Below are 15,451 nucleotides of genomic sequence, written 5' to 3'. Positions count from 1 at the left end.
ACAAAAGTGTGTGTGTGTGTGTGTGTGTGTTTGTGTGTGTGTGTGTGTGTGTAGCTTTACCAACGTACACACATACAAGGGTTATAAACATTATCTAAAGCTACAATTATTAAAAACATTCCTGTCAATGGAAATAAAGCTGAAATAAAGTCAAGTTTATGGCCAAGGCAACATTTGTAAGTTTTTCAAGTAATGTGTATATTTGACTTTAAGTTGAAACACTAACATTATTGGCTTTAAATAAACAAAAACTAAAATGAAAATAAACTAAAAAAAAAAATTAATAATATGACAAAAGCACATAATGAAATTACTAAAAATCTCACTAAAATGAACATAAAAGACATTTTATGTGTAAAATGTTCTCATTTGACACAATAATGACTAAAAATTATCTTTTTGAGGTAATTTGATGTGTGATTCATTAGATTAAAGACAGGACAGGGTTTATGAGAAAAATCTTAATGGTCCTAAAAAAGGCTTATGCAAAATATCGTTTATGTTATTCTTTTGATTTTAGGGTGAAATAGGTCTGCAGAATTCACACTCAGGTTAATATTGGCGACCCGTGAGAGAAAAACTAGCCCAAGCAAACTCACATTGTTCATAAAACAGACATCATCACCCTCTCTGCGTTCTGTTCCTTTGCAGATTTTGGCAAATGCACTTACAGTCACACCTGTGCAAACACACATTTACACACCGCAGATAGATATTCCCATATATCCATGTAGCTTCAGAACTGTACACAGACAGACTGAGCGTTTTTATACAGACGTATATCTCGTTTAAAGTCCCTCAGGAAGGCAACGCAAACATTTGTAAGGCAAGATCCATTTGACGCACACATTCTGCCATCCTGAGAAAGAAAAGTGTGAGGGCCGCGTAGCCCTTTAAAACACACATCTGTATGTACAGAGCCTCAGAGCTCCGTGTGTCTCCCGCCTGTCGCTCCCATCACTCTCCGTTTGCCTCGCTCAGATTTCACATGATTGTTTAGGGATTTTGGGAATGGAGAAATCTTGCGTTTCCCTGTGTAAACAGGGAGAACTGACGCCTGAGAGACGAAATCAGTTGAAAGCAAAAGATGAATTATCCAGAGATCCTAGTTTTCCTTCAGCTTCTCCTGGTAAACAGTGGGAAAACTGGAGCTCAATAATGACTTTTCTGTCTTTCGATGAAGTTTGCATTAGTGATTCTGTTATATTAGTGAAGCTGCATTGAAACAATAAAAATTGTAACACTGTAACACTGGAATTGTTCACTTTAGAACTCTCAGCTGACACAATGTTTCATTTAGGATTTAGGTATTCAATCAATCAAATAAGTTCGGGGCCACTGAGGATGCAACTGTTTTAGGCAAATTCACTCTATTTTTCTGTCCAAACGTTAGACTGCGCAACGCCATCCATCACGCGACGGCTAAAAGGTGACAACGAACCTTTCCTCTGAATTTTTAGCGAGACGGAACTCCGTCACATGACCTTTGCCCTGGTGAGGTCACAGGTCGTTTTTTTCGCAGTCGTCGTCCAGGCATCCGTTCATGCGGTGCGAGTCGTCCCCGAAGGCACCCTGCGACTGAAGAAGCTCGAACTCCTCATCCAGGAAGTCCAGTGAGTTGTTGCTCGGCAGCCCGCGGATGGTGAACTTGTTGGAGACTTTGGCCCACTGCTCACGGTTGGCGGCCACACGCTCGTACAGCTCGGCCGCGCGCGGAAACAGTTCCTGCAGGAGCCTGAGAACAATCATCAGAGATGCGTTAAAATCAGAGTTACGGCAACCTGTGAACTGTCAACCGCAGATCTGAACATTTTTCAGACAGACAGGAGATGGATGGATGGATGGATGGATAGATGGGTAGATAGATGGGTAGATAGACATCATCACCCTCTATAGGTCAAAGAGTAGAGCATGGCGCTAGCAACGCCAAGGTCATGGGTTCGATTCCCAGGGAAAGCAAGAATTGACAAAATGTAAAATGTGTACCTTGAATGCAATGTAAGTCGCTTTGGATAAAAGCATCTGCCAAATGTAAATGTAAATGTAGCTGGGTGGATGGATGGATGGATGGATGGATGGATGGATGGATGGATGGATGGATGGATGGATGGATGGATGGATGGATGGATGGATGGATGGATGGATGGATGGATGGATGGATGGATGGATGGATGGATGGATGGATGGATAGATAGATAGATAGATAGATAGATAGATAGATAGATAGATAGATAGATAGATAGATAGATAGATAGATAGATAGATAGATAGATGATAGATAGGGCCCCACTTTATATTAGGTGGCCTTAAGTACTATGTACTTACATCCAAAAATAAGTACAATGTACTTACTGTGTTCAAATTGTATTGCAAAACACTTTTGCTGATATTGGGGTGGGATATGGGTAGGGTTAGGGGCAGGTGTGGTGGTATGGGTAAGTTTAAGGGTAGAGTTAGGGACAGGTGTGGTGGTGTGGGTAAGTTTAAGGGTAAAGTTAGGGACAGGTGTGGTGGTATGGGTAAGTTTAAGGGTAGAGTTAGGGACAGGTGTGGTGGTATGGGTAAGTTTAAGGGTAGAGTTAGGGACAGGTGTGGTGGTATGGGTAAGTTTAAGGGTAGAGTTAGGGACAGATGTGGTGGTGTGGGTAAGTTTAAGGGTAAAGTTAGGGACAGGTGTGGTGGTATTGGTAAGTTTAAGGGTAGGGTTAGGGACAGGTGTGGTGGTGTGGGTAAGTTTAAGGGTAGGGTTAGGGGCAGGTGTGGTGGTATGGGTAAGTTTAAGGGTAGGGTTAGGGACAGGTGTGGTGGTGTGGGTAAGTTTAAGGGTAGGGTTAGGGACAGGTGTGGTGGTATGGGTAAGTTTAAGGGTAGGGTTAGGGACAGGTGTGGTGGTATGGGTCAGTTTAAGGGTAGGGTTAGGGACAGGTGTGGTGGTATGGGTAAGTTTAAGGGTAGGGTTAGGGACAGGTGTGGTGGTATGGGTCAGTTTAAGGGTAGAGTTAGGGACAGGTGTGGTGGTATGGGTAAGTTTAAGGGTAGGGTTAGGGACAGGTGTGGTGGTATGGGTCAGTTTAAGGGTAGAGTTAGGGACAGGTGTGGTGGTATGGGTAAGTTTAAGGGAAGGGTTAGGGACAGGTGTTGTGGTATGGGTAAGTTTAAGGGTAGGGTTAGGGACAGGTGTGGTGGTGTGGGTAAGTTTAAGGGTAGGGTTAGGGACAGGTGTGGTGGTATGGGTCAGTTTAAGGGTAGAGTTAGGGACAGGTGTGGTGGTATGGGTAAGTTTAAGGGTAGAGTTAGGGACAGGTGTGGTGGTGTGGGTAAGTTTAAGGGTAAAGTTAGGGACAGGTGTGGTGGTATGGGTAAGTTTAAGGGTAGGGTTAGGGACAGGTGTGGTGGTATGGGTCAGTTTAAGGGTAGAGTTAGGGACAGGTGTGGTGGTATGGGTAAGTTTAAGGGAAGGGTTAGGGACAGGTGTTGTGGTATGGGTAAGTTTAAGGGTAGGGTTAGGGACAGGTGTGGTGGTGTGGGTAAGTTTAAGGGTAGGGTTAGGGACAGGTGTGGTGGTATGGGTCAGTTTAAGGGTAGAGTTAGGGACAGGTGTGGTGGTATGGGTAAGTTTAAGGGTAGAGTTAGGGACAGGTGTGGTGGTGTGGGTAAGTTTAAGGGTAAAGTTAGGGACAGGTGTGGTGGTATGGGTAAGTTTAAGGGTAGGGTTAGGGACAGGTGTGGTGGTATGGGTCAGTTTAAAGGTAGAGTTAGGGACAGGTGTGGTGGTGTGGGTAAGTTTAAGGGTAAAGTTCGGGACAGGTGTGGTGGTATGGGTAAGTTTAAGGGTAGGGTTAGGGACAGGTGTGGTGGTATGGGTAAGTTTAAGGGTAGGGTTAGGGACAGGTGTGGTGGTATGGGTAAGTTTAAGGGTAGGGTTAGGTGTAATGGAAGTGTCAACTGTGTAATTACAAATGTAACTACAGAAATTATTTACAGACGTAATTACATGCAGGTATTTTTAAAAATGTAAGTACAATGTAAAAACATGTATGTACACAATAAGTTCATTGTTTCAAATTATGAATTGAAATGTTAGTACATAGTAGTTAAGGCCACCTAATATAAAGTGGGTCCATAGATAGATAGATAGATAGATAGATAGATAGATAGATAGATAGATAGATAGATAGATAGATAGATAGATAGATAGATAGATAGATAGATAGATAGATAGATAGATAGATAGATAGATAGATAGATAGATAGATAGATAGATAGATAGATAGATAGATAGATAGATAGATAGATAGATAGATAGATAGAGCTGGAAGAAAGCAAAACTAGAGGTTTTTCGCATTTGTGGAAAGATAGCATTATTGCATACAGAAAGGACATTTTTCAACCCTCTTATGGTGTGTTCACACCAGACGCCAATGAAGCGAATAAATCGCACTATTCGCACAAAGCTGGACGCTTGAAAATTTTGAGTTTACTCGCGAGTGACATTCACTTTACAACAGACGCAAATTCGCATCATGGAAGGGGCTTCTGCCAGCCGGCTCGTCTTGTTGAGAAATGGCTGAAATGATTGTTTTAAAATACGGCGAATAAGCTCAATTTGCCAACTTTAGCTAGCTTGAAGGGATTGGGACACATTTTCAAAGTCATCTCAATGGCAAAAAGTGCCCCAATCGCCCTGAGATCACTCTATGTAGAGCTGAAATTGAGTAAAGAGCGCTTTAGACTGTCCGACCTCCTCACTCACTTTCTTCCAAGCAATATCCTTTTTATTCCTGTTTCTATAAGGTATGAAGATGTATCGTACAGCTCCGGGATTCTGTCCTCATTGTTGTCACTACTAGAGCAAGCTCCTTATTGGTTAACGCGGCACAAACACTCAATTCGCGCCTTGTCATTCGCACGAGTTGCGCAGCAGAAAGTCTTTTCACGCCTTTGCATTGACTTAACATCTAAATCACTAGCGCGAAATGCTTCATTCACGTCTGGTGTGAAGGCACCATTAGAAGAAAACAAACACAACCCTAGGTATTTATTTGATACTGTGGATAAATTAACAAGAAACAAAGCTTCAACCCCCCCTTTATGAACTTCTTTACTTGCAAGATTGATAATATTAAAGAGAAAATTATATCTATGCAGCGTCGACTACAGTATCACATCAGACAGAGCATTGTAGCGTCACTGAGGAAAAATTACACTCATTCACTGCTATAGGAGAACACACACACACACACACACTCATTCACTTCTATAGGAGAGGACACACACTCACACACACACTCACACTCATTCACTGCTATAGGAGAAGACACACACACACAAACTCACACACACACACACACACACACACACACACACACACACACACACACACACACACACACACACACACACACACACACACACACACACACACACACACACACACACACACACACACACACACACACACACACACACACACACACACACTCATTCACTGCTATAGGAGAAGAAGAATTGGCTAAACTCGTTAAATCATCTAAATCAACAACATGTATGCTCAACCCTGTACCGACTAGGCTATTAAAAGAGATGCTACCAGAGGTCATAGATCCTCTTCTTAATATCATTAATTAATCTTTGTCATTAGGATATGTTGCGAAAACATTTAAGTTAGCTATTATTAAACCACTTATTAAAAAAACACAACTTGATCCTACAGAATTAGTCAATTATAGGCCAATCTCAAATCTACCCTTTCTGTCAGAAAAACTAGAAAAGGCAGTGTCTTCACAACTATGCTCCTTTTTAGAAAGAAATCTCACTCTTTAAGATCACACAACGCGGGGCTTGCACTCCAGTTATTATCTTAGAACTGTACATATTTATATGGTTTTAGTTTAAGTCTTAGTTCACTATATTAACCCAGTTTAAGCTTTCAAATGACACCTAGTTTATGATGATTTCTAAAATGTTTGAAAGGGAAAAAGGCAATAAAAAGCTTCACATCTCGATGAATAAGAGCTTTAAACATGCGTCACATGCATATGAAAGGACGTAGCTCTCACTTGTATATGGGCATGGCGATGTGCTCCATGAAGCTGATCTGGAGTTCAGGGATGTAGGCCTTCTCACGGTCCATCATCTCGCTGGGTCTGTTTCCCATCGCCTTCTCCTGCAAACACAACTGCTTTCAATCTCTCCTCATCATCTAGCCATATCAATCCTATAGGGTTCTTCTCATCTCGCAATCATCATTGTATTGCATGTTTTAAAGCCATTTCATATAAATATCAGCATCTGCAGCAAATTTCATATTTTTGTTTGAATATGGATTGAGATTCTGCTTTCAAATCTATTAGAGATCAAAATGTATTCAGTGAATCAAGATTTTAATTTTGCAAATCAATGTTGATATCGCGACACCGTTTCAACATCTTGCTGAAATGTATTGAAGTATTGAACCCTTTGTAGCTTTATATGTTCTTTAAATGTTTCTCTTCAATGTTGAAACAACATCAGACATTATTTCAACCATAATAATGAGTTGAAATTATGTGAGCATAAATAAATGACATTCTCATTCAAGAAAACATGAGCTAAAGTTTAACTCACCAAATCACCCTGAGAGAAAAACTCCTTATAGATCAACTCCTGCAAAACAACCACAGAAGAGTGAGTGTGTGTGTGTGTGTGTTGGCTCAGGTGTGTGTGTGTTTGTGTGTGTGTATGGGCATGTTTTTGTGAAATATCAGGACACAAATGTGTATAATGACATGGGTATTACAAAAAGAGGGAGAAATATGAGGACGTTCCCTATGTCCTCACTTTTCAAAATGCTTATAAATCACAGAATGAGGTTTTTTCACAGAAAGTAAACTGCACAGTCTCCTGTGATGGGTAGGTTTAGGGGCAGGGGCAGTGTGTGTGTGTGTGTGTGTGTGTGTGTGAGGGGTAGGTTTAGGGGCAGGGTCAGTGTAAGGGGATAGAGAATACGGTTTGTACGGTATAAAACCATTACGCCTATGGAATGTCCTCACATTTCACAAAAACAAACGTGTGTGTGTGTGTGTTTGTGTGTGTGTGTGTGTGTGTTACCGCAATCTTCCTGGTGGTTTTCCAGCCCTTGGTCTGGTCTGAGAGGTCACAGGAGGTCATGAGCAGACACAGTAAGAGACTGCGGTGTGTTTGATTCCTCGAGTTATAACCAACTACAAACACACAAATGATGAAGAGACGGGATTTAGTCTTTACTTCTCGTTTATTAAATGAGTCATTCTCACTGTTCTTTTATTTCTCTGTATATTTATAGTACTGATATTATATTTTATTAGTCAGTATTACTTGTTTATTTGCATTATTGTTATTTTAAAAAATTAACTTTTTTCTTAATGTATTTGTACAATTACATAATCTTTTTTAATTTAATTTGTGTAATTAAAACAAACAAAAAAATAGTTTGACTTTGTAATTATTTAAAAAAAATAAAAGTTGAAAAAATGCAATTTATTTTTATTTTTAATAATAATCAAATAAAAGTAAAAAAATATGTTGTATATTTATTTAAAAAAATGATAATGAAGTTAAAAAAAAAATTCAACTTGTATTTTATTATTATATTTAATAATAAAAACCAAATGTTTATTATTTTTACTTTTATTCTATTATTGTTATTTTTTATAAATATAAAACATTATTTTTTAATGTTGTATTTTTACTTTTATTAAATTTATATAAACTTCTATTTAAAAAAGAATAATAGTAAAATAAAAGTTGAAAAAAGTTTTATTTAAAAAAAATTAATTAACAATAACAAAACAAAAAACTATATATTTTTTTAAATATATAAAATGTATTTATCAACTTTTTTATTTGTATTATTTAAAAGAAATATTAAAATTAAAATTTATATTTTGTTATTAATTTTTTTTTTCAACATTTATTTTATTATTATTAAAAAACAATTAAAACATTTTTTGTACCTTTTATTTAATTATTTTTTAAATAAATATAAGAAATATACATATAAAACATATAATGACAATAAAGTTTTCTTTTCTATTCTATATATTTTTTTTTTACTTTTATTTTATTATGATTAAAAATACAAATATATTGTATTTTTTCAAACTTTTATTTTTAATTTTTATAATTTATAAATCACAAAGTCAAACTATCTGGTAACACTTCCTAATACATTATTAAAATCACAAGTTGTATTTGTTAATATTAGTTCATGCACTGTAAACACATCTGTATTTTAATTAACAAACATTATTTAATGTTAGTTAATGAACGAGACCTGGTAAATTATTTTTTACCATTAAAAATGAGCATTTTTGATATTCGGTGAATGCTTCGACATTTAAGCCCTGAAAAGGCGTCTCACCGTCGGCCATCTTCTGCAGGTCCTTGAAGATCCTCAGGTGATGGGCCAGATCTGTGGCCAGGATGATGTCCCGGATCAGATCCAGCATCCGCTGATAGTCCTTTCTGGAGAACTTCTCAAAGATGTTGCAGCCGTGTGTGTTGAGGATGGCGATGGCCTGAGCAAAGTGATGTCTCTGAAACACACACACACACACACACACACTGAGTCACTGAGTGTGTTTGCGTCAGTGGGGCAGCAGAGGGCAGCAGAGCCACCAGTGTTCAGAGTCTGACTGAGGGACGAGTACCTCCATCACGGAGCCCTCTGAGCTGTAAAGAGCAGCCAGGACGGATTGCTGAGGAAACAAGAGAGGAAGAAGTTTAGGGGTAGTGTGTGTGTGTGTGTGTGTGTGTGTGTGTGTGTATGTGTGTGTGTGTGTGTGTGTGTGTGTGTGTGTGTGTGTGTGTGTGTGTGTGTGTGTGTGTGTGTGTGTGTGTGTGTGTGTGTGTGTGTGTGTGTGTGTGTGATAAGTAGGTTTACCGAGTCCACTTGAAAGGAGTTGTTGGTTCCTCGATGGTCCAGATCGTGACACATGCAGGACACAAAGAGCGCCAGAATCTCTATATCTCTGGCAGAAACACACATCCATCACAAACAGCAGTGATACACTACACCAGTGTGTGTGTGTGGGCATGTTTTTGTGAAATATCAGGACACAAATGTGTATAATGACATGGGTATGACACAGGTATTACAAAAAGAGGGTGAAATATGAGGACGTTCCCCATGTCCTCACTTTTCAAAATGCTTATAAATCACAGAACAAGTTTTTTTTCACAGAAAGTGAACTGAGCAGTCTCCTGTGAGGGCTAGGTTTAGGGGCAGGGGCAGTGTGTGTGTGTGTGTGTGTGATGGGTAGGTTTAGGGGCAGGGGCAGTGTGTGTGTGTGATGGGTAGGTTTAGGGGCAGTGTAAGGGGATAGAAAATACCGTTTGTACGGTATAAAAACCATTACGCCTATGGAATGTCCTCACATTTCACAAAAACAAACATGTGTGTGTGTGTGTGTGTGTGTGTGTGTGTGTGTGTGTGTGTGTGTGTGTTTTTACTCAGATACAACAATTTTCTAAATTTTTCAACTAAATATCGTAATAAATCTAATTATTAAACTAAATTACTGATGTAATTATTGATCTAAAGCCCACACTGTCACTGTATGATAATTGAAATGAACTGATGACATTTTTTCTCCAGAATGGCTATACAGCTGAATAAAATTATGCTGCATTTTTTTCCTGTTTAACACTGTAAAGCTGCTTTGAAACAATCTGCATTGTTAAAAGCGATATATAAATAAAGTTGACTTGACTTACTCGAGGTAGTTGGCCAGTTCCAGGTTCTTGTAAAGCAGGTAGCAGAAGTGTGAGACGGAGAAGGCGTGCATCCAGTTGTGATAGGGAGGGTCTCTGTAGCCCTTCTTCACCATCAGACAAAACCTACAGCAGGAAAACACCACTTCATCTCGTTTGATTGACACTCATCCCTCTATGACTTATAGATGAGGTGCTCGGTTGCCTGGCAACAGCATCAGCATCAGCATCAGCATCAGCATCAGTGAGTCTTTGCTCAGGTGAGATACTGATCAAATATACATCAGTGTGTGTCACGGTCTCAGATTTCAATTTTTTACCATCAAAAACTTTGTATTAATACATACACTCACCTAAAGGATTATTAGGAACACCTGTTCAATTTTTCATGAATGCGTTTATCTAATCAACCAATCACATGGCAGTGTCTTCAATGCATTTAGGGGTGTGGTTCTGGTCAAGACAATCTCCTGAACTCCACACTGAATGTCGGAATGGGAAAGAAAGGAGATTTAAGCAATTTTGAGCGTGGCATGGTTGTTGGTGCCGAACGGGCCAGTCTGAGTATTTCACAATCTGCTCAGTTACTGGGATTTTCACACACAACCATTTCTAGGGTTTACAAAGAATGGTGTAAAAAGGGAAAAGCATCCAGTATGCGGCAGTCCTGTGGGAGAAAATGCCTTGTTGATGCTAGAGGTCAGAGGAGAATGGGCCGACTGATTCAAGCTGATAGAAGAGCAACTTTGACTGAAATAACCACTCGTTACAACCGAGGTCTGCAGCAAAGCATTTGTGAAGCCACAACACACACAACCTTGAGGCGGATGGGCTACAACAGCAGAAGACCCCACCGGGTACCACTCATCTCCACTACAAATAGGAAAAAGAGGCTACAATTTGCACCAGCTCACCAAAATTGAGCAGTTGAAGACTGGAAAAATGTTGCCTGGTCTGATGAGTCTGGATTTCTGTTGAAACATTCAGATGGTAGAGTCAGAATTTGGCGTAAACAGAATGAGAACATGGATCCATCATGCCTTGTTACCACTGTGCAGGCTGGTGGTGGTGGTGTAATGGTGTGGGGGATGTTTTCTTGGCACACTTTAGGCCTCTTAGTGCCAATTGGGCATGGTTTAAATGCCACGGCCTACCTGAGCATTGTTTCTGCCCATGTCCATCCCTTTATGAGCACCATGTCCCCATCCTCTGATGGCTACTTCCAGCAGGATAATGCACCGTCACAAAGCTCCAATCATTTCAAATTGGTTTCTTGAACATGACAATGAGTTCACTGGACTAAAATGGCCCCACAGTCTCCAGATCTCAACCCAATAGAGCATCTTTTGGATGTGGTGGAACAGGAGCTTCGTGCCCTGGATGTGCATCCCACAAATCTCCATCAACTGCAAGATGCTCTCCTATCAATATGGGCCAACATTTCTAAAGAATGCTTTCAGCACCTTGTTGAATCAATGCCACGCAGAATTAAGGCAGTTAACAGTAGACACAGTATTAGTATGGTGTTCCTAATAATCCTTTAGGGGAGTGTACACCGATCAGGCATAACATTATGACCAGGTGAATCCAGGTGTGTGTCTGTACCTGGCTAGCGTGTGCATGTCGATCTTATAGGTGTTTATGAAGCCCATGTCTTCAAACATGCTCAGAACGCCCTGCAACAGACAAGCAGACATGATGAGTGTTTCCCGTCACCCGGCCCGTGTGAATCCCGCGGTGTGTGTCGTACCATCGGCGTGCTGTCGTCCGGCAGAGATCGCGGTGTGTAGGTGAACTCTGCGAAGCTGGGGTGGATGTTCTGGACCGGCTCCAGGCCGGTGTACAGGAGTTTGGAGACCTCTTCCTCGGAAACCTTCATATGGTACATCATCATCTCATTGGCCAGATGACTGCGGAACTGAGCCTCGTGGACCTTCTTATACAGGAGAGACTGACACACACACACACACACACACACAGTCAATAACACATTATAATATACAACCCCAAATCAGAAAAAGTTGGGACAGTATGGAAAACGCAAAAAAAAAAAAAAAAAAAGGGATTTCTAAATTTACTTTGACTTGTATTTCATTGCAGACAATATGAACACAAAATATTTCATGTCTGGTCAACTTCATGTCATTTGTAAATATGCATCCTTTCCTGTCATTCAGACCTGCAACACATTTCAAAAAAAGTTGGGACAGTAAAGCATTTACCACTTTGTAATGTTGCCATTCCTTTTCACAACACTTAAAAGACGTTTAGGGACTGAAGACACCAAGTGATGAAGTGTTTCAGGTGTAATTTTGTCCCATTCTTCCTGCAAACAAGTCTTAAGGTGGGCAACAGCTCGGGGTCTTCCACACATTCTCTATTGGAGACAGGTCGGGACTGAGGCAGGCCAGTCAAGTACTTGAACCCTCTTCCTCCGCAGACAGGACTTTGTAATGTGTGCAGAATGTGGTTTTGCATTGTCTTGTTGAAATATGCATGGACGTCCCTGGAAAAGATGTCTTCTTGAAGGCAGCATATTATGCTCCAAAATCTCTATGTACTTTTCAGCATTAATGGTGCCTTCACAGAAGTGCAAGTTACCTTTGCCAAGGGCACTGACACAACCCCATACCATGACAGACCCTGGCTTCTGGACTTGTTGCTGGTAACAGTCTGGATGATCCTTTTCTTCTTTGGTCCGGAGCACACGGCGTCCATTCCTCCCAAAAAATACCTCAAATACTGCTTCATCTGACCACAGTACACGTTTCCACTGTGGGATGGTCCATCCCAGATGCCTCCGAGCCCAGAGAAGTCGACGGCGCTTCTGGACACTGTTAACATAGGGCTTCCTTTTGGCACAGGACAGTTTTAACTGGCATTTGTGGATGTAACTACGTATTGTGGTACTTGACAAAGGTTTGCCAAAGTAGTCCTGAGCCCATGTGGTGATATCGCTTATAGATGATGACGATTCTTGATGCAGTGCCGCCTGAGGGATCGGAGATCACGGTTGTTCAGCTTAGGCTTGCACCCTTGTCCTTTACGCACTGAAATTCCTCCAGATTCCTTGAATCTTTTAATTATGTTATGCACTGTTGAATGTGAAATATCCAAATCTCTTCCTATCTTTCTTTGAGGAACATTGTTTTTAATTATTTATATAATTTTCTCACGTATTTGTTGGCAAACTGGCGATCCTCGGCCCATCTTTGCTCCTAAAGGATTAGACCTTTCTTGGATGCTGCTTTTGTACCAAATCATAATTACAATCACCTGTTGACATCACCTGTTTCAAATCACATCATTATTTAACCATTTTACCTCATTACTAGCCCTAAATTGCTCCTGTCCCAACTTTTTTTGAAATGTGTTGCAGGTCTGAATGACAGGAAAGGATGCATATTTACAAATGACATGAAGTTGACCAGACAAAACATGAAATATTTTGTGTTCATATTGTCTGCAATGAAATACAAGTCAAAGTAAATTTAGAAATCACTTCTTTTTTTTATTTGCGTTTTCCATACTGTCCCAACTTTTTCTGATTTGGGGTTGTACACATGTCTGTGCTGTGAAGTGATGTGGACGTACATGAGCGATGCTGATGCCACAGTAGATGGAGAAAGCCGTCGCCAGATCCTCATCAAAGCGGTTAAACCACGGCCCGTTCGTCTTATTCACCAGCTCTGCCACTCCAATCACCTCTGAGGAGAAGACAACAGTCAGACAGACAGGCAGACAGACAGCTCTGCCACTCCAATCACCTCTGAGAAGAAGACAACAGTCAGACAGACAGGCAGACAGATGGACAGAGGTCAGGACAGACAGACAGACAGAGAGACAGACAGACAGAGAGACAGGCAGATGGACAGAGGTCAGGACAGACAGACAGACAGACAGACAGATGGACAGAGGTCAGGACAGAGGTCAGGACAGACAGACAGACAGAGAGACAGATGGACAGAGGTCAGGACAGACAGACAGACAGACAGATGGACAGAGGTCAGGACAGACAGACAGACAGACAGACAGACAGACAGACAGATGGACAGAGGTCAGGACATACAGACAGACAGACAGACAGACAGATGGACAGAGGTCAGGATATAGAGACAGACAGACAGACACACAGATGGACAGAGGTCAGGACAGACAGACAGACAGACAGACACACAGATGGACAGAGGTCAGGACATACAGACAGACAGACAGACACACAGATGGACAGAGGTCAGGACAGACAGACAGACAGACAGACAGACAGATGGACAGAGGTCAGGACAGACAGACAGACAGACAGACAGACAGACAGACAGACAGACAGATGGACAGAGGTCAGGACAGACAGACAGACACACAGATGGACAGAGGTCAGGACAGACAGACACACAGACAGACAGATGGACAGAGGTCAGGACAGACAGACAGATGGACAGAGGTCAGGACTAGAGCCCGACCGATATATCGGCGGGCCGATATTATCGGCCGATATTAGGCTTTTTCCAAACTATCGGTATCGGCATTTATGATGGCCGATAAATGAATATTTTTTAAAAAATAAAAAAACCGGACGAAACACCTCTCAAACACATTGAGTGTTGGCGTTTCATAGTTTGTCCACCAGAGGGCGCTCTACAACGTGCCGGCTGGCAACACCACCAGCTGATCCAGCAGAGTCATGCTGAGCTTCAGCGCTCTGAGCGCTGCATTCACAACACAGATCATCCGCGAAATGCATGTAAGTTGGCAACGAGACATACATTGCTTGAATTGAATAACAGTTAAAAGAACATCCCCATCAGTTCTCTTAACTCAAATAACATGACACAATTTGTAACTGCCAAGTCCAGTTTTGCTGTTACATGTAAGCCAAGAGAGCTGGTAATTACGCTAGGTTACAGTTGACTGACTTATTTTACCTCGGACAATGTGACTGAATAAAATGTATTTCTTTAATAGTCTGACAGTTTGACATCATGAGACGTATCATCTCTCCCCTGCCCGTTATTTTGAAAAAGTATACATATTTCTAAATTTTAACTTATCATAGACGCTAACCACAAAGCTAGCTAATGCCATGGCTATCAGTGGGAGACCGCTAACATTAATGCGCCTTGGAAAACACAACAAACTTATTCTGCCTAAATAAAGTAATGATTACTGTATTTATAACTAGTATATTTGTAGTTCCAGTCTCTGCATTGTAAATCGTAAGTTAGGCTCGTGCAGAGTGAACGAAAGTGCGTGACTTCGTTCAGACGCCGCATTAACGAGTCAAATAATGGATTACACGAGTCATCATCAGTAACGTTAGTAGATTTTAGAAGGCAGGCAGCAAATGATGATTGAAAATGGTTTGTGGTAGCTTGATGGATAGAATTAAAAGTGCATGTAAAGGGATAAGCAAGTTGACATTGTAATTATAAGGTGGCTCATATTTATACTGTATATAGTTTATGTTTTGCTGTTGTTGTTATTTATCAGAACTTCTAGAACTTAACTGAATATTTTTTTTTCCAGTCTTGCTAAAAGTTATATTTATAAAGCTTACCACATCTATTAATACTGGTAACTTTGATTTTTTGTTTTTGTTAGCCTATTGTGTTTTCGTCCAAACGACTTTAAGTTTCATATCTTAAGTTTGTATTTTTATACATTTTATTTATCAGAACTTTAATATATTTTATGTTCCTCTGTTCTGTTGTAACAATAAAAC

General features: G+C 40.6%; 1 protein-coding gene across 4 annotated transcripts in view; it reads right to left on the bottom strand.

Annotated features, from left to right (window-relative positions):
- Window positions 1-401: 401 nt before the first annotated feature.
- The window catches only part of LOC307130468 (cGMP-dependent 3',5'-cyclic phosphodiesterase-like), a 169,009-nt gene continuing 153,959 nt past the window's right edge, over window positions 402-15,451 (bottom strand). For 3 of the 4 annotated variants that reach the window (XM_079823457.1, XM_079823459.1, XM_079823458.1), the window contains 11 exons: window positions 13,327-13,439; window positions 11,483-11,683; window positions 11,338-11,408; window positions 9,736-9,858; window positions 8,903-8,990; window positions 8,670-8,717; window positions 8,381-8,555; window positions 7,090-7,202; window positions 6,607-6,645; window positions 6,060-6,166; window positions 1,365-1,735 (listed from right to left, as the gene is read on the bottom strand). In XM_079823457.1, the coding sequence (XP_079679583.1) occupies window positions 1,501-1,735; window positions 6,060-6,166; window positions 6,607-6,645; window positions 7,090-7,202; window positions 8,381-8,555; window positions 8,670-8,717; window positions 8,903-8,990; window positions 9,736-9,858; window positions 11,338-11,408; window positions 11,483-11,683; window positions 13,327-13,439 (1,313 nt within the window). In that variant the 3' untranslated portion in view covers window positions 1,365-1,500. Of the gene's footprint in view, window positions 1,736-6,059; window positions 6,167-6,606; window positions 6,646-7,089; window positions 7,203-8,380; window positions 8,556-8,669; window positions 8,718-8,902; window positions 8,991-9,735; window positions 9,859-11,337; window positions 11,409-11,482; window positions 11,684-13,326; window positions 13,440-15,451 lie in introns of all 4 variants that reach the window. The other variant, XM_079823456.1, reaches the window with a different exon arrangement.

The sequence above is a fragment of the Gobio gobio genome, assembly GCF_949357685.1.
Source record: "Gobio gobio genome assembly, chromosome: 8".
In the NCBI taxonomy this organism is placed as follows: Eukaryota; Metazoa; Chordata; class Actinopteri; order Cypriniformes; family Gobionidae; genus Gobio; species Gobio gobio.
This window is presented reverse-complemented; position numbering and strand designations above follow the sequence as displayed.